This window comes from Syngnathoides biaculeatus, chromosome 17, assembly GCF_019802595.1.
Source record: "Syngnathoides biaculeatus isolate LvHL_M chromosome 17, ASM1980259v1, whole genome shotgun sequence".
Classification (NCBI taxonomy): domain Eukaryota; kingdom Metazoa; phylum Chordata; class Actinopteri; order Syngnathiformes; family Syngnathidae; genus Syngnathoides; species Syngnathoides biaculeatus.
In genome coordinates, this window is record NC_084656.1 from 5,663,839 (window position 1) to 5,682,586 (window position 18,748).

Here is an 18,748-nt window from a genome sequence, read left to right on the forward strand (position 1 = left end):
GAGCGTTTATGAATAGCAGTCTTCAGCAGATTCTTGATGGGATTCAGGTCAGGACTTCGACTTAGCCATTCTAACACCTGGATATATTAATTTGTGAACCATTCCATTGTAGAGTTGGCTTTATACAAAGTTTATCTTTTGGATCATTGTACTGTTGGAAGACAAATCTCTGTCCCAGTCTCAGGTCTTTTGCAGACTAGACCGGGTTTTCTTTTCATTTGGCTCCATCCATCTTCTTCAATTTTAACCATCTTTCCTGTCCATGCTGATGAAAAGCAGGTCCAAACCATGAGGTTGTCACCACCATGTTTGACGGTGGGGATTGGTGTGTTCAGGGTGATGCATGAGCTGTGTTGCTTTTGCGCCAAACATATCATTTTGCATTGTGGCCAAAAAGTTTGATTTTGGTTTCATCTGATCAGAGCACCTTCTTCCACGTTTGGTGTGTTTCCCAGGTGGATTGCGGCAAACTATAAACAAGACTTTTTATGGATATCTTTGACAAATGGGTTTCTCCTTGCAACTCTACCATCCAGACCAGATTTGTACAGTGTACGACTGATTGTGGTCCTATTGACAGACTCTCCCACCTCAGCTTTAGATCTCTGCAGTTCATCCAGAGATTTGCAGTGGTCTGAAACTCCACCCATTTCAATATGATTGCTTGCACAGTGTTCCTTGAGATGTTTAAAGCTTGCGAAATCTTTTTGTATCCAAATCTGGCTTTAAACGTCTCCACAACCATATTTCGGACCTGCCTGGTGTGTTCCTTGGTTTTCATGATGCTCTCTCCACTTTAAACAGAACCCTGAGACTATCACAGAGTAGGTGCATTCATACCGAGACTTGATTACACACAGGTGGATTCTCATCAGTCAACATTGGATGATTCAGAGATCTTCACTGATCTTCTGGAGTCAGTTTGCTGCATGGAAAGTAAAGAGGCCGAATCATATTGCACGCCCCACTTTTCAGGTTTTTATTAGTTAAAAAAAGTTTAAAATATCCAGTAAATTTCATTCCACTTCAAGATTGTGCCCCACTTGTTGTTGGCTCTTCACAAAAATTTATAATTTTATATCTTTATGTTTGAAGCCTGAAATGTGGCGAAAGGCTTAAAAGTTCAAGGGGGGGGGGCGAATACTTTCACAACACACTGTAGCATAGCAAATAAGGTTTATTTCCATAATTCCATTCAAAAAGTTCAAATTTCATAGATTATAGATTAAGGGCCAATAATTTTAAACATGTTAAAATGTGTATTTTTTAAATCTGGTCTTCCATCTCAAAAACCCCATAAAAGAATTTTAAAAAAAATTGGAAAACTGTGAGGGAAAAAAAACAGACCATGTTTGAAATTGAGTGTCAAAAACTTATTTACTAAACTCAAAGCACCTTTCCCAGGTGTCATTAAATTGATTCTGTTTGTCTTGTCTCAATATGGAGGAGACTGAAGACTTATCAACTGGTAAGAAGACCATCATTGTTACCCTCGATAGGATGGGTAAGTCACAAAAGTTCATAGTTATGGAGGCTGGCTGTTCACAGAGTGCTGTGTCCCAGTATATCAATGGAATATCTACTGCAAGGGCAAAATGTGACAGAAGATTATGCAATACCAAAATAGATGACCATGGGCTTTAGCAGATTATAAACCAGAGAAGATTCAAGAACCTAGAAGAGATCCAGAAAAAGTGGAATGAGGCAGGAGTCCTAGCTTCAAAAACCATTACATTCAAAAACATCCGGGAGATCAGTCAAGGTGCTTCGGAGCCAAAATAGGAAGTGTCTCAAATGTCTCAAGGAGGAGGATGAGGACTGGACTGACAACGTGTGTCTTTCATTTGGGAATCAAGGTCCCAGGGTTTGGAGGAAGATGTCTGAAGGACAAAAAAGTCAAGATACTTGAAGTACAGGGTGAAATATCCGAAGCCAGTCAGAAATTGGGGTGCAACGTCCAGCGCAGGGGTCGATAAACTCTCCTTAAATCCAAAGTAGCTGCAATAGTCTAAGAGAGTGTACTAGAGGACTTCATGATTCCCTCTGCTGAGGATCTTTATGGAGATTAAGGTTTAATCTTCCAGCAGGACCTGTCCCTTGGACATATCACCAATGAGAGCAAGCACCAAGGAAATCTGGGCTTCCACAACTGTCATGCAATGCCACAGGCTGACTGCCAGAATTCCATGCTGCATCGAGGCTGTGATTAAAGCAAAAAAAATTACCAACCAAGTATTGAAGTTTAACTTATCATTTTGTAAGTTACATACTTTGATTTATTTAAATGTGAATTTAGTTTCTGTAATTTCTTTAGTTTTTTTCCTACAAAAGCTGAAGGAAATTATTTCTTCACAGTAGTATTTTTTTCTGAATTCCTGATTTCATTGTTTTATGAGCAGCAGACCCAAATTAGGTAAACAACTAAATGTTTACATATATGAAAGTTTAACATTTTGATTCAATTTATGGAAATCTATTTTTTTTGCTTTTCATTTTTTGGAGGGGAAAGGCTGTTTCCTGGGATAAAGAATATACAGTGGTTGGACTAACCTACGTGAACCTTTTGGAATTTCTGAGAAGTATGCACGAATTGAGTCTTCAAATGTAGTCTCAATCCAAGTCAAGAAAAAAAAACAGGGCAAAAAATTAATACCCACACAGTTGTGTTTTCATATTTTTGTAAAACATAACGTAAACATTCACAGGACATGGAGAAAATGAGTGGATTACTTTGTTTTAGCAACAATAACAACCAAGCGTTTCCTGAAGACCAGATCAGAAGTACAGAATCAGGATGAATTTTCAAATGAATTTGAATGACCTTTTTACAAAACAGCTGCAGTTCAGAAACTTTCCTGGGGCTCTGGTGAGGGGATGCCACAGCATCTAAATCTGTTTGAGGTCAGCACTTTGACTGGGCCTCTCACTGATTGGTCTCTCGGGTGCCTCACGCCTGACTCTGATCAGCTCTTGGAGAGTCCCTAACCCAAAGGTTTACTTGTTTTTATTTCCCACTCTTGTCACTTTTATATTTTCAAGGAAATAAGAGTATGAAAACAATTGTTTTTGTGATCATGACGATCAGACTACATTTTATGTGTATGTCAGGAACTTTTAATTGTGGGTTTCTGTGGGCTCTTTTGACTCAAGCTCATTCATTGGACACATACTGTCGCTGGTTCATACATGTCTGGTTAGATTTTAGAAAATTCATAACTTCAAGGTTTACTTCCTTTTTCCTCCCTGTTCTGTTACTGTTTAGATGTTGGTTTCAATAAGGTGAGCAAATATGAGCACAATAGTTTGTTTGGGGTTAGTTTAAGCAGACACTTTATTCTTGTGGTTTAGGGCTTGACTTGGGCTCACATACTTTTCCCTCCAACTTCTTTTTCTTCGTCTTTTCCTTTCAGCTTGTCCTGTTAGGGGTTGCCACAGGGTGTCATCTTTGTCCCATCTAAGCCTAGCTCATGCATCTTCCTCTCTAACACACACTGTCCTCATCTCCTCCATCACAACATCCATCAACCTTTTCTTTGGTCTTCCTCTCACTCTTTTGCCTGGCAGCTCCATCCTCAGCATCCTTCTACCAATATACTCACTCTCTCGCCTCTGAGCATGTCTAAACCATCTAAGTCTACGCTCATGAACCTTATCTCCAAAACATCTAACTTTGGCTGTCTCACTAATGAGCTTGTTTCTAATCCTATCCAACCTGTGCACTTCAAGCAAGAACCTCAGCATCTTCATTTCTGCTATCTCCAGTTCTGCTTCCGGTTGTTTCTTCTGTCCCCCGGTCTCTAATCCGTACATCATGGCCGGCCTCACCACTGTTTTATAAACTTTACCCTTCATCCTAGCGGAAAATCTTCTGTCACATAGACCACCAGACACCTTCCGCCAACTTTTCCACTGCGCTTGGACCTGTTTCTTCACTTCCTTACCACACCCTCCATTGCTCTGTATTGTAGACCCCAAGTATTTGATTGAAGTCATCCACCCTCACTATCTCTTCTTCCTGGAGCTGAACTCTTCCTCCTCCGCCCCTCACATCATGCACATATATTCTCTTTTACTTCGGCTAATCTTCATTCCTCTCCTTTCCCGTGGGTGCCTCCATCATTCTAATTGTTCTGCCGCCTGTTCCCTGCTTTCACTGGAGATCATAATATCATCTGTGAACATCATAGTCCAAGGGGATTCCAGTCCAACCTCATCTGTCAGCCTATCCATGACTACCATAAACAGGAAGGGGCTCAGCGCACATCCATGATTCAGTCCCACCTCCACCTTAAATTCTTCTGACACACCTACGGCACATCTCACCACTGTTCTGCTCCCCTCAGACATGTGCTGTACCATTCTATCATATTTCTCCGCCACACCAGACTTGTGCATTCAGTACCAGAGTTCCTCTCTTGGTAATCTGTCAAAGGCTTTCTCTAGGTCTACAAAGACAATGTACAGTGAAGAAAACAAGTATTTGAACGCCCTGCTATATTGCAAGTTCTCCCACTTAGAAATCATGGAGGGGCCAGAAATTTTCATTGTAGGTGCATGTCCACTGTGACAGAGAAACTAAAAAGAAAAACTCAGAAATCACAATGTATGATTTTTTGAATGATTTATTTGTGTGATATAGCTGCAAATGTTAATATTTGGTACAGTAGCCTTTGTTTGCTATTACAGAGGTCAAACGTTTCCTGAAGTTGTTCACCAGGTTTGCAAATACTGCAGGGGGAATTTCGGCCCACTCCTCCACACAGATCTTCATTCTATTCTATAGGTTTTCCTGGCTATGTGGTTCAGGTCATTATCATGTTGAAAGATGGCAGCCACGACCCATCTTCAATATTCTGACTGAGGGAAAGGGGTTGTTCCCCAAAATCTCACAATATTTGGCCACGGTCATCCTCTCCTTAATACAGTGCAGTTGTCCTGTCCCGTGTGCAGTAAAAGACCCCCAAAGCATGATGCTCCCACCCTCATGCTTCACAGTAAGGATGGTGTTCTTGGGATGGAGCTCATCATTCATCTTCAACCACATGCTTCTATTTTGGGACTGTATTAGACAGGTGATGAGCAGTTCCTGAATTTCTCCACAAATACTATTTAGAATTGCGGTCAAAAAGTTCCATCTTTGTCCCATCAGACCAAAAAAAGTCTTATTTGTGACCATCTTGGAGTCCTTCAGGAATTTTTTTTAGCCAACCCCATGTGACCTTTCATGCGTATTGCACTTAGGACAGGCTTCTGTAGGGCCACTCTGCCATAAGACCACGACTGGTAGAGGGCTGCAGTGATGGTTCATTATTGCTTGTACAATAATGAGGAAGAAAATAAAAAAATATTTTTGCAAATGGCTGCATTATAACAGTAAAAAATCTTAAGGGGTTCTGAATACTTTCCGTATCCACTGAATCTCGAAAACTTTCACCTTACCTTGCTAAGTAATGAAAAATTTGTGCTCATCAGTGACCCACTTATCACTGCTACATGTAATTTAATAAATTGAAGTCAGCAAATATATAGTGAAGAAAACAAGTGTTTGATCACCCTGCTATATTGCAAGTTCTCCCACTTAAAAATCATAGAGGGGTAGGAAATTTTCATTGTAGGTGCATGTCCACTGAGAGAGATAATCTAAAAAGATCACAATGTATGATTTTTTTTTTTAACAATTTTTTGTGAGATACAACTGCAGTTAAGTATTTGAACACCTGAGAAAATCAATGTTACTATTTGGTACAGGAGCCTTTGTTTGCAATTACAGAGGTCAAACGTTTACTGTAGTTGTTCACCTGGTTTGCACACACTCCAGGGGGGATTTTGGCCCACTCCTCCACACAGATCTTCTCTAGATCAGACAGGTTTCTGGGCTATCGCTGAGAAACGCAGTTTCAGCTCCATCCAAAGATTTTCTATTGGGTTTAGGTCTGGAGACTGGCTCGGCCATGCCAGAACCTTTAAGCTTCTTACGGAGCCACTGCTTGGTTTTCCTGGCTGTGTGCTTCGGGTCATTGTCATGTTGAAAGACCCAGCCACGACCCATCTTCAATTCTCTGACGGAGGGAAAGAGGTTGTTCCCCGAAATCTCACAATACATGGCCATGGTCATCCTCTCCTTAATACAGTGAAATCGTCCTGTCCCGTGTGCAGCAAAAGACGAAATCTCACAATACATGGCCGCGGTCATCCTCTCCTTAATACAGTGCAGTCGTCCTGTCCCGTGTGCAGTAAAAGACCCCAAAGCATGATGCGACCACCCCCATGCTTCACATTAGGGATGGGGTTCTTGGGAAGGAACTCATCATTCATATTCCTCCAAACACGGTTAGTGGAATTATGACCAAAAAGTTCCATTTTGGTCTCATCTGACCACAAAACCTTCTACCATGATTCCTCTGTATCATCCAAATGGTCATTGGTCAACTTAAGACGGGCCTTGACATGTGCTGGTTTAAGTAAGGGAACCTTCCGTGGCAGGCATGATTTCAAACCACGATGTCTTAGTGTATTGCCAACAAACACCTTGGAAACAGTGGTCGCAGCTCTTTTCAGGTCATTGAGCGAGTACTGTCGTGTAGCCCTGGGCTGATTCCTCAACTTTATAAGGATCATTGAGACCCCACGAGGTGATATCTTGCATGGGACACCGCTCCGATTGAGAATGACTGTCATGTTTAGCTTTTTCCATTTGCTAATGATTGCTCCAACAGTGGACCTTTTTTCACCAAGCTGCTTGCCAATTTCTCTGTAGCCCTTTCCACCCGTGTGGAGTTGTACAATTTTGTCTCTGGTGTCTTTGGACAGCTCTTTGGTCTTGGCCATGTTACAAGTTTGAGTCTTACTGATTGTGTGGGGTGGACAAATGTCTTTATGCAGCTAACGACCTAGCACAAGTGCATCTGATTCAGGATAATACATGGAGAGGAGGTGGACTTTTAAAGGCGGACTAACAGGTCTTTGGGGGTCAGAATAGTAGCTGATAGACAGGTGTTCAAATACTTATTTGCAGCTGTATCACAAATCGTTTGAAAATAAATAAATAAATCTGACATTGTGATTTCTGGATTTTTCTTTTTAGATTACCTCTCTCACAGTGGACATGCACCAAGGATGAAAATTTCAGACCCCTCCGTGATTTCTAAGTGGGACAAGTTGCAATATAGCAGGGTGTTCAAATACTTGTCTTCACTGGAGCTCTTTCTGACCTTCTCTGTAGTTTTCCACGAGCATCCTCAAGGCAAATAATGCATCTGTGGTACTCCTTCTCGGCATGAAACCATAATGATGCTCGTATATACTTACTTCTGACCCGAGACTAGTCTCCACTACTCTTTCCCATAACTTCATTATGTGGCTCATCATCTTTATCCTTCTATAATTTCCACAGCTCTGAACATCGCCTTTGGTCTTAAAAATGGGGACTAGCACACTTTTCCTCCATTCTTCTGGCATCTCCTCTCCCGCTAGTATTCTATCGAATAAGTTGGTGAAAAACTCCACAGCCACCTCTCCAAATTGCTTCCATACCTCCACTGCTATGTCATCAGGACCAACTGTCTTACCATTTTTCATTCTGTTCAGTGCCTTTCAAATTTCCCTCTTACTAAACATTGCCACTTCCTGGTCATTCACGCTTGCCTCTTCTACTCTACCTTCTCTCCCATTTTCTTCATTCATTGACTTCTCAAAGTACTCTTTCCATCTACTTAGCACATTACTGGCACCAGTCAACTTATTTCCATCGCTATCCTTGATCACCTTTCCTTGCTGCACATCCTTCCCATCTCTATCCCTCTGTCTGGCCAACCTGGAGGGATCCTTTTCTCCTTCTTTCGTCTCCAACCTATGTACATGTCATCATATGCCTCTTGTTTAGCCTTCGCCACCTCTACCTTTTCCCTATGTCGCATCTCAATGTATTCCTTCTGCCTCGCTTCAGTCCTCTCCATGTCCCACTTCTTCTTCACTAATTTCTTTCCTTGGATGAGTTCCTGTATTTTGGGGTTCCACCACCAAGTCTCCTTCTCCCCTTTCTGACCAGAAGGCACCCCAAGTACTCACCTGCCTGCCTCTCTGAGTACCTTGCCAGTAGTATTCCAGTCTTCCGGGAGCTCTCACCTCTTTCCGAAAGGCCACAGAATAATCATCCTTTCTCAACTTTCACCACTTGATTCTCTGCTCTACCTTTGTCTTCTTCATCTTCCTACCCGCTACCAGAGTCATTTTACACACCATCCTTTGCTGTCGAGCAACACTCTCCCCCACCACTACCTTACAATTAGTAACCGCCTTCAGATTACAACGTGTGCATAAAATATAATCCACCTGCGTGCTTCTACCTCCGCTCTTGTAGGTCACTCTTTGTTCCTGTCTCTTCTGGAAATAAGTGTTCACCACTGACAATTCCATCCTTTTTTTGCAAAGTCCACCACCATCTGACCCTCAAAGTTAAGTACTCACGGTCCTTGTAAATGAAACGTGCCGGTTGGGTAAGTACTAACGTTTGAAGTTAAATATTAGTTCAGTTCAGTCATACTAATACTTCTCCCTCCAACTGATGTAGGTAAATCCACTATTGGAATGCATTTTCTGTACCCTTATGAATTGCTAGTAATCCATATACATAAGAGAAACAGGCAATTACTGTGAAATAAATCACCGTCCTGAGACAATACTTACACGAAGTAGTTGTCATTAAATTGACTCCTAAATATTTAATATTTCATATTCCTTATGAATACCTTCAAAATGACCCCCCTTTTTTATGACCAATTAAATTAGCTTTCTTAGGTATGATTTTCCTGTCTTCTAATTGTTAAAACATTTCATTTAATTGCACAGATATTTTCAATAGTAGTAATTGTGCTCTTAATTTTCTTTCAACATAAACACAAAACTGTAACCAAAACCTTACCACCAGTAAGAAGAAAAATTTGCTCTGACCTTGCATAGTCCCAAGTGAGTCAGGTGTTCTGTTTTATTTCTGCAGGATAAGTCTGTCGTGAGAGGGCCTCAGGAAATGGTAAACAATGGAAACTTCAAACCAAGATGCAGACTTCAACTGTATTTTTGGGCGTAGGTTCTTGTGTCATTGGCTAAGATTTCAGCTCCCTCACCTCTATGTCTGCTGGACTAGACTCGGTATAGAAAATAGTAGATGCACAGAAAGTTCATTTGATCAATTGGCATTAGTTGGTTGGCTTCTTAATTAATTTTTCTTCCAGGGATTGCTGTACTGGTGGCATGGTGGGTCAGCAAGTAAAGTGTTGGCCTCACAGTTCTGAGGTTCCGGGTTCAATCCTGGACCCACCTGTGTGGAGCTTGCATGTTTTCCCCATGCCTGCACTGCGGTTTTCTCCCACATCCCAAAAACATGCATCATTAATTGGATACTCTAAATTTCCCCTAGGTATGATTGAGAGTGCAGTTGTTTGTCTCAATGTGCTCTGCAACTGGCTGGCAAGCAGTTCAGCTGGGATAGGCTCCAGCACTCCCCGCGACCCTCATGAGCATGGGCGTCAAAGTAAATTATGGATGGATGGATGGATTGCGGTACTAACAATTACAACAAAGGAATTTCAGCACTGACCAGTGACTGGGGCAGAACCAGCTGGAATCTCTGGTGCTGGGGGGGCTGCAGCATCCTTCTCATTGGCTGAGGGTGGAGGCTCAGTGATCTGATCAGCTTCAATGATTGCCCCTCGCCAGCTGAATAGCAGAGAACAAGTACTGTATAGATAGTCTAACAACAGATCTCATAATGTGGGAGTTTAAAGTACCAGTCAAAACTATTCTCAATTACAGCTGCTGTATATTCAAACAAGTAGTTGTTTATCTTTTGAAGGGGAAAAAAAGTTCACCTGACCAACTTTTTTTGGTTCTCCCCATTGTCCTCCTCTGCATCTTGTACTTGGTCTTGTCTTCCCACAAAAAATGTGTGTGAAACATTACCATTTTTCTGAAGGCTAGGTGGACCTCTCTTCTTTGGAAATATCCTCTTCTGTTGATAGTAAAGCAGAAACAGAAATGGTTTAACGTTTAGAGTTGGACAACATCCATATCTATCTATATACATACATACATACACACACACACACATACATACATACATATATACACACACACACACACATACATATATACACACACACACACATACATACACACACACACACACACACACACACACACACACATATATACACACACACACACACACACACATATATACACACACATATATACACACACACACACACACACACACACACATATATATATATATACACACACACACACACACCACACACACACATACACACACAAACACACACACACACACACACACACACACATTACCAATAACCATTTCTTACATTTATGGGAGGTTTTTGAAAAATTGGGATGTTTGGTCCATAAAGTTCAGTCATGGAGTCTGGACCAACGACTGGTCTCAGATTTACATCAGGAAATGCAGGCTTTAACCCATCAATCATTTCCATCCAGTCTTCCGTTTTGGATAAACCTAAACAGACAAATAAATTGGTTTTAGCTGTATGACACACAAAATCAGTGTGCTGTGAATTATAAAGAGAAGCATACATTCACATCTTATTTCAGTCATTTTTATTTCATTTCACACACAACTTAATTTCTGATCTTAATTGTTCTTTCTTTTTACCTTATGGGTTACTTGGGTGTTTCTCTAAGTGTGATGACATTATAAAATTATATTTGTGAAAAATACTAATCTTATATACTTAGGGGATTGTACTTATAGGATTTTTCCTATACCAATGTGTGCCGTTTAGAATGGAAGATTTTGTGAGGCAAAAAACTGCACTGTAATGACAAATTACGGTAATTTAAGTTACATCCAGACAGATGGCAAGAATCTCAAGTCAGTTGGCTTACCATCATCACGACCCTGAAGTGTTAAGGCAATTATATTCACCAAATATAATAAACTATAACTAAATGGGATATTCCGTTATTACAGTAATTAAACAACGGATGGCAGTACTCCGGTACTTTCGGTCTGTAAGATTTCAGTGACATTTTGGATAAATTGTACTTGTCATAGTGTTAACACAAAACACATTTCCCTTTTATGAAAGTATTTTTGTGAAATCAAAATTTTACTTTTATTACGTTATGTTGAGCGACATGCCACTCACTACTTTTACATCTATTATTCATTGTCCAATCTATTTCGGTTTGTCAGAGAGAGACTTTGGCCTTGGGCACTGTAACATGAACCCGTGTTACCAATACAAGGCAATCAACAGCAAGGTAGGGAAGCATTTCGCTGATCTTGCTGATTGGGAATGCATTGGGTGTCTTTACATTGATGTCTTGACCAAACACCACCTGAAACGGTCTCATGGGAAGGATCACATTAAAATTATGGCATGCGTGGCTTTTTTCTAACATGTAAGTTTTCCCCTTGAATACAATTCCTCGTGTCCATAAATTTATAGATGTGTGCGGTTTTGTAAGTAAAAAGGACAAAACTACAGATATACATACATGCACACATACAGTGGAACCTGTAACTATTCATAGCATTTAAAATTTTCCACATTTTGTTGTTAGACGGCCTCATTTCAAAATTGAATTATTTTTTTTCCTCAAAATTCAACGTATTCCTGATGTGTTGTTTCATACTTTGCCATCTTTGTGGCCAGACATAGGAAAGTCTTGGTGCTTCAAAACCTTTTCAATTTACGAATAATGGAGACCACTGTGAACCTTCAAAGCAGCAGAAATTTTTCTCTACCCCTTCCTAGATTTGTGCCTCGAGATAATCCTGTCGCCGAGATCTATAGAAAATCATTTGACTCGTTTGTGCTTTGACATGACAGATGAATATGGTTTGGTCCAAAATGTGTGAATCAACACCAGAACAAAAGCCAAAAACCTTGTGAAGATGGTACGAAAGTGTCATTATCCACAATGAAACAAGTCCTGCATCAACATGAGCTGAAGGCCCACTCACCAAGAATGAAAAATCAAAAAAGACAAATTACAATAAAATAAGATAAATAAATACAACTATAATGCATAAATATAGATTAAACTAAATAAAAAGACATTACAGTGTGCAAAAAGAAACCAAGACAAAGATGTTAACTTCTGGAGACTTGTCCGGTGGCCTGATGAATCTAAAGCGGAGATGTTTGGCCACAATTACCAACATTACATCTGGAGGACCCTTAACTTAATGCCAAAATGTTGAAAAGGGGACTTGAGGATAAAGTCAGTGTCTTGGAGTGGCCATCACAACCCCTTGATTTTAGTAACATTAAAAATTAGTGGGCAGATCTGAAAAGGGCTGTGCAAGCAAGGCAATTGACAAACCTGACTTAGTTACACTAGTTCTGTGAGGAGGAACGCGCAACGGAAGCTTGTGGAAGGTTCCACAAAATGTTTAACCCAAGACATGCAGTTTAAAGGAAACGCTACTCGATACTAAGAAAATGTATATAAACGTTTGACCTTGATGAAAATAATGTAAAATTCTTGAACAAATTCTCATTATTGCGACATTTGACAAAATTACATTGTTTTGGTGATCCTGACTGACCTAAAAACAGGAGAATTGTAGTCTGATTGGAATTCAGACAGTAAGACAACAAAATGAAATGAGTTTTTGCAGTGTATGTAAACATCTGGCTTCAATTGTATCCACGTGTTTTCAATTTTTTTTAAATCTTTAAAATTTGAAAAGAAATCTCATAGGGTGTTGTGTAAAATTTTGATGAACAAAAAATATTGCATTACGAGATAACATAACACTAAATGTGAAAATGTCAAATGCTGTGAACCCTTTTTGTGTGGAGTGTCACTTACATGACAACAATAAGTACATTTTACAAAGCAAATCTATAATTGTGTGCAGAGTGATTTGATCTGATTGCTGCATTTACCTGTCCTTTGCTTTGATATGCGAGAATAAGACATTAGGGCCAATACAAGGCTGAGTGCAAGAAGAAAGAGGATAATGCTTCGCTGGAGCCGAGACAGCTGCTTCCATTTCTGTAGAGACAAAAACAGATTAGGAAAATGTTTCACTCTTCCGACACTCAATGTGCAGTTTTGGAACAGGCCAATTCCTTTATGTTTGCTGGAGACCGAAAACATTTGGATTTGACATTTGAAAGAGATAAGTATTATTTTCAGGTCAAATACACAACTGAAAGACTTATTTTAAACAAAACACAGCCAATGTTTTGGAACAGAACTACTAACTAGTTCAAAATAAATTGCTTGCAATACCGACATGAAACCTGTAATTTTTCACCAACATTTTGCTTGCTTCTTTTGTGATGAGACTTTCACCATGGACTCAGTAGTTTTCAGGGTTTAGTCCCTTCAATCTCCTCTTTAGTAAGAGAACACCTTTGTGTTTTGCCAGTGTGTCAGTACCTCATAATTTCCTAATCTTTTTGTTGACTGAAAAAAATTTACATAATGTACATAATTCATAAGGAGGAAAGAACACACAGGGAATGGTACCTACACATTTTCAGGGGAATACAAAAACAAATATTTTGGGGAAGAATAAAGGAACATGTTACAAAAGTGTAACTTCATTGAAGTGCATAAATGTAGGTAAGGGCAAAGTTCTATTTGTTGTGTGAAGAGCAAACACTAAACAACACAAACCATTTAAAAGAAGATGTTTCTACATCCATCCATCTTCTGAGCTGCTTATTCTCATAATGGTGGAGCCTATCCCAGCTATCTTCGGGCAGGAGGCGGGGTACACCCTGAACTAGTTGCAGCCAAGGCACAATACACAAACAAACAAAATAAACAACTAACCGTTCACACTCACATCCATACCAATAGGCAAATTTAGAGTTTCCAAATTAACTTACCGTGAATGTTTTGGGTATGTGTGAGGAAACCGGATGACTTTAAGAAAACCCACGCAGGCACAGGGAGAACATGCAAACGACACAGGCAGAGCCGGAATTTGAACCCCAGTACTCGGAATTGTGAGAATTGTGAGACACTCAAACCAGTTGCCACCACGGTGGCGTGCTGCCATGTTTCAACATGTCCATTGTCCAACCCACTTATCCTCACAAGGGTCACATACTTGAAAACATGCCAGTACTGTTAAATTAAGGCAAGGAAGAGTGAGCAAAAAGACAGACTGTCAAGTTAGAAAAAAGGCTTGATTTCACATGATAGTGGTGAAGGTGTCCCAAAAAAATATTAGGTTTAGGGAGAAAGTCCTTTTACACACAAGGGAAGGTAACTTTGAAGATTTGTTGTCCTTAATCAATAAAATAATTTTAAAACTGTATTTTGAGTTTACTTGGGTAAAATTTGTCTGCCATTTACATTTCTTCTATCACAAACAAAGTGGGGAAAGCGTGCAAAAAAAAAATTAAGAAATCAAGCTGGCGCCAAATATTTTTTTATGTCACTAACAAAATAGTTCTAAGGTGTCTTAACAACACTTCTTTAAAATACCCCAGAGACCAAGAAGTACAGCACATTTCACACTCTTTGTTTTTGACATGCTGAAATAATCGTGTTATGACAGGGCAGTCTTGTCTCAAGCATATGAGCAACTGTTTTATCTCACCACCCTGTATTACTGGGCCAATGCTGAGTGCGGGTTTCTTTATCACCACGATTGGGAGGCGACAATATTACGAGAAAAGCGAGTCTCCATAAAGACCAAGTCAATTGGTATTTTCAGCCGTCAAGGTAGCACATCACCACCCACCAAATCCCAATTATAAATTAGCAACCATGTCGAAGGAAGCCAAGGTCAGACTACACGAATATTTTACTTCAGTCACGCAAATTCAATTTTGTGGCTGATCATTCGTCCTATGAGGCACTGCTGCACAGACCCTCACTTCTTGTTATACAGGGTGGCCTAGAAATTACTGACACTTTTAACTCTTTAATGACTAATATATTTTCAAGTTATACTTACAAAGCAGTGGATAAAATGATACTTCATACATTTTAGGTAATATACATGTGGGAAATTACAATACAATATACAACAAAATGTCTTAATTTTTTAAAATATTGTTTTTCCAATGTCAACCATTTTCGGTTTTGCACTGATTGGCCCAATCTAACACACTTTGCATTACATTTGAAAATATCTCTGGGCTTATGGCCCATATATTTCATCCGCAATATTTTGTTTTAAATCATTTGTAGTAAACCTGCCCATTTCGTGCAACATTCTTTGTAAGGAAGAATGCGAAACTCCCATTTATTGAGATATTCTCCTGGTTGAAACAGATGCATTTTCTTTCAGGTTTTGCTCCAACTCTCATTGATTCTCAACAGTTCTTGCCATACGAGGCCTTCCATATCTTGGGAGATCATAAACTGCACCATGCTCCTGAAAACGGCAAACTATTCCTCAAATTGTGTTTTTGCTTAGGGCATCTCCAGTATTGAAATGTCGACAAAGTATCACAGTACAATGAGGGTTTATTCCCTGGTGCTATATTTGCGCATGGTGATGTCAGAGGTGTAGTTGCAAATGCTCTGAAAAAAATAATGGAGAAATATTCAGAAACATTTTTTTTTTTTTTTTTTAAACTTAAGTAACTTTTGGGCCACCCTACTCAGTACTCTGCTGGAATCATGGCCCATTTCTCCTCACAAAACAAGTGTAACTGGCAGGTTTGTCGGATTTCTTACTCGCACACAACTTTCAGATCTGCCCAGATATTTTCGATGACACTTAGATCAAGTTTTTTTGATGGCCAATCCAAGATATTGACATTATCTTCAAGCCATTTTTTAAACCATTTTGGCAGTATGCTAAGTTTCATTGTTCAGCTTTCTGGCTGATGTCTTTAGATGTTGCTTTAAATCACTCCATGTAATGTTCTTTCTTCATTATCCCGTGTATTTTATGAAGAGCTCTAGGTCCTGCTGCAGCAAAACAGCACCACAATCTGATGCTTCCACCTTCATGCTTGTTCATGTTTGTATGGTGTAGTCAGGTCAACAAACTTCCCTGTTTTCCTCTAGATGTAATGTTTGTCATTACGGTCATAGAGCTCAACTTTAGTTTCATCAGACTACAGGACATCAATCCATTTTCTTAGCTGCTTATCCTCACGAGGCACGGGGAAAACATGCAAACCCCACATAGGCGGGGCCAGGATGGAACGTGGGTCCTTACAGATCAACTGACAGCCATATACTGTATACAATTTAAAATAGATTGTATGAAAACTCCATATTACATTATTCACTTAAATGTCTATATGAAAAAAAAAAAAAGACCAGAGCGTGTCATTAATGCACAAAGTTGCGAAAGTCTCACTCGACATCCCAGTGGCGGGCATATTGCCTGCAACGTCATTTGCAGATGTCACACTGGGACAGTTACTATTGAGAAGACACTATGCCACCTGCTATCGGAGATGAACAAGAGATTTTCAGATTTTTACGACACCCCTGTGAGACTGAATCTCATTTCGAAGAATAGAACATCTCACAATCGAGTGACGTGACCGGGGCAATATTACCCTATCAAGCCATATTTGGATGATATGCAGATCACTTCTAAATGACAAGAGACTCCCCAACAGACGGACATTCTGAGAGAAGGATTACGTCGTCAGACACGGATGGATCTTTTAATTCATCCTGCTGCTATCGAACAAGTACACAGACACTACCAATATGAGGCGGATCTTTTGTTACGTTCTGAGAGAAGGATTATGTCGCCAGACGCCGACGAAGCTTTTTTTTATTGCACTTTTCGGATAAGTTGTTCGAGTTTGGTGACTATATGTCTAGTAAGCTAGTTAGTTCGTTTTACAGGCTACTAAACTGTCTTTGTACTTCTATGTAATTGTTTTCTGTTGTATTTTATTGCGTGTGATTAAATTGTCTTAAACGCAATACAAGTGCTTTGTTAGATGTTGCCAGTTTGACCAAGGGGATTTATTCTAAATTCACATATAACATATGCTATAAACAGAGACAAATTAGTCCCCCACAACTATTATTTTTTTTTAATAGCGTAATACACATCTACCTGTCATTTAGAACCAACAAAGGTCTCATCCTTTGCATCTATGCAATCCATTTTTCATGACGAACTGGGTTTTTTGGAAAAAGTGTGAAGAGTGAATCCATCAGAGTGTTCGAGCAAAATCCTGCAATACAACGAGACGGCATTTTGGCTAACACAAAAAGTATTTTTTTGCCGGTATAAGGTGTAAATCAATATAAACACTTGACCTCGCTACTGCAAAAAAACATCACTTCTTGGTTCTTCTCTAACACAAATGATTTTCATGGCAGGAGATACAAAAACAGTGGGGACCTACTACGTGGGTAATAGTCTGTTCTCCATACTTCTACCCAGGCACTTGCACACTGGAGAGGACACTCCAGCTTCGCTGGCCTCACCAATCACAGCTGATAACGCTTTCAACTAGAGCATGCAAGCCCATAGTCTCCCGAGACTTGGATGTCGAAGGAGGAAGGAGGCTTACAGACATGTTTTGGAAATAGGCAGCTAAGAAAAGACTAACTTTTTTCTGAAATTTTACATTTGATCAATGAACAGAAAATCCAGAGACAAACTATATTTCCATTTGTATATCCCTTTTAAAAAACCTGTTTTGCAACCATCTTGCATTTCTTGTTGAGAGCCTGAATGGGAGGAAAGCAAAAGTGGCAGAAAAAAGTTATGAAAGGATTTTAAAACTTTTGTACTTTTCGTTCCTTCTGTTGAAACTGTCAAAATTGCTTTGCTCTGAAACCATTACTATTTAAAATGAAGACAAACTATTGATGTTGCACTGTCCTAAAACTTAAGTGATTATGTAGTACCAAGATACACATTTTTCTATATGGCTATGTTCTTCCTTATTTTCTTAATAAAATACTTTTTAAAGACATCAATAAATGAAAGCATGAATAGTTTGGTTTAAAATATGCTATACATGTTTTCAAAGTTCATGATTTGAAAAATCCTCATTTATTATTCCTAACTTCTATAAGTTTGTGACTTAGTGACATTAGAAAGAATGTGCGCCACAGGGTGACAACAGTTGAAAACCATAGGTTTAGTCTATTGTGCATTAGGTTATATATAACAAGCTTCTTTTCATTTTTTATCGATTTAAATCCAAGACTGTACTTCTTGAGAGTTAAAATTAATATTGGGAGCTTGAAAGGTTGATTGAACCCTATCTGAGACCACCGTAACGCTGTTCATTGGCAAAGAACTGGACCAATATATAGCATATGTGCAGATGAGATACCTGTGTCCAAATGATTCACCATCTGTGTGACTACCCACCCTCCAGCACGATTGTTTTCGGTGTTTCCCGTTGTTGTAAATGTGGCAGTTTTGGTCAGTGAGGGTAAGAGAGATGAAGTCCTTTCTGGTTGGTGGATACATCATATCACAAATAGAGAGAAGGTGGTGGTCATCAACACTGTATTGAGAAGTGAGAAAGAAATGTAATTAGCCAGAAATTACATTTAAATACAATAGGTTTATCTTCAGTTTGATACAGGTAGACCACAAAGACACATACAAAATGTCAACAAGATAAGAATGCTTTAACCCTTAAACCATGAGTTGGTTTTTTTTAAACCAATAGAAAACTGGGAAACCCAAGCGTATTGAATTTGTCGAGTCATTTTTGGTCCAGTTTTATTTTGAAATTGTTGTTCCGTTTCCTGGGTTCCCTCTGTCTTTTTTTTTTTCCAGTGCTGG

General features: G+C 39.5%; 1 protein-coding gene across 1 annotated transcript in view; it reads right to left on the bottom strand.

The window, feature by feature from the left end:
* Nucleotides 1-18,459, bottom strand: part of man1b1a (mannosidase, alpha, class 1B, member 1a) — a 40,431-nt gene extending 21,972 nt beyond the window's left edge. Inside the window, 6 exon segments of the mRNA XM_061800498.1 lie at nt 9,596-9,714; nt 9,867-10,006; nt 10,383-10,531; nt 12,936-13,044; nt 18,326-18,444; nt 18,447-18,459. Of these exon segments, the coding sequence (XP_061656482.1) occupies nt 9,596-9,714; nt 9,867-10,006; nt 10,383-10,531; nt 12,936-13,044; nt 18,326-18,444; nt 18,447-18,459 (649 nt within the window).
* Nucleotides 18,460-18,748: the final 289 nt, after the last annotated feature.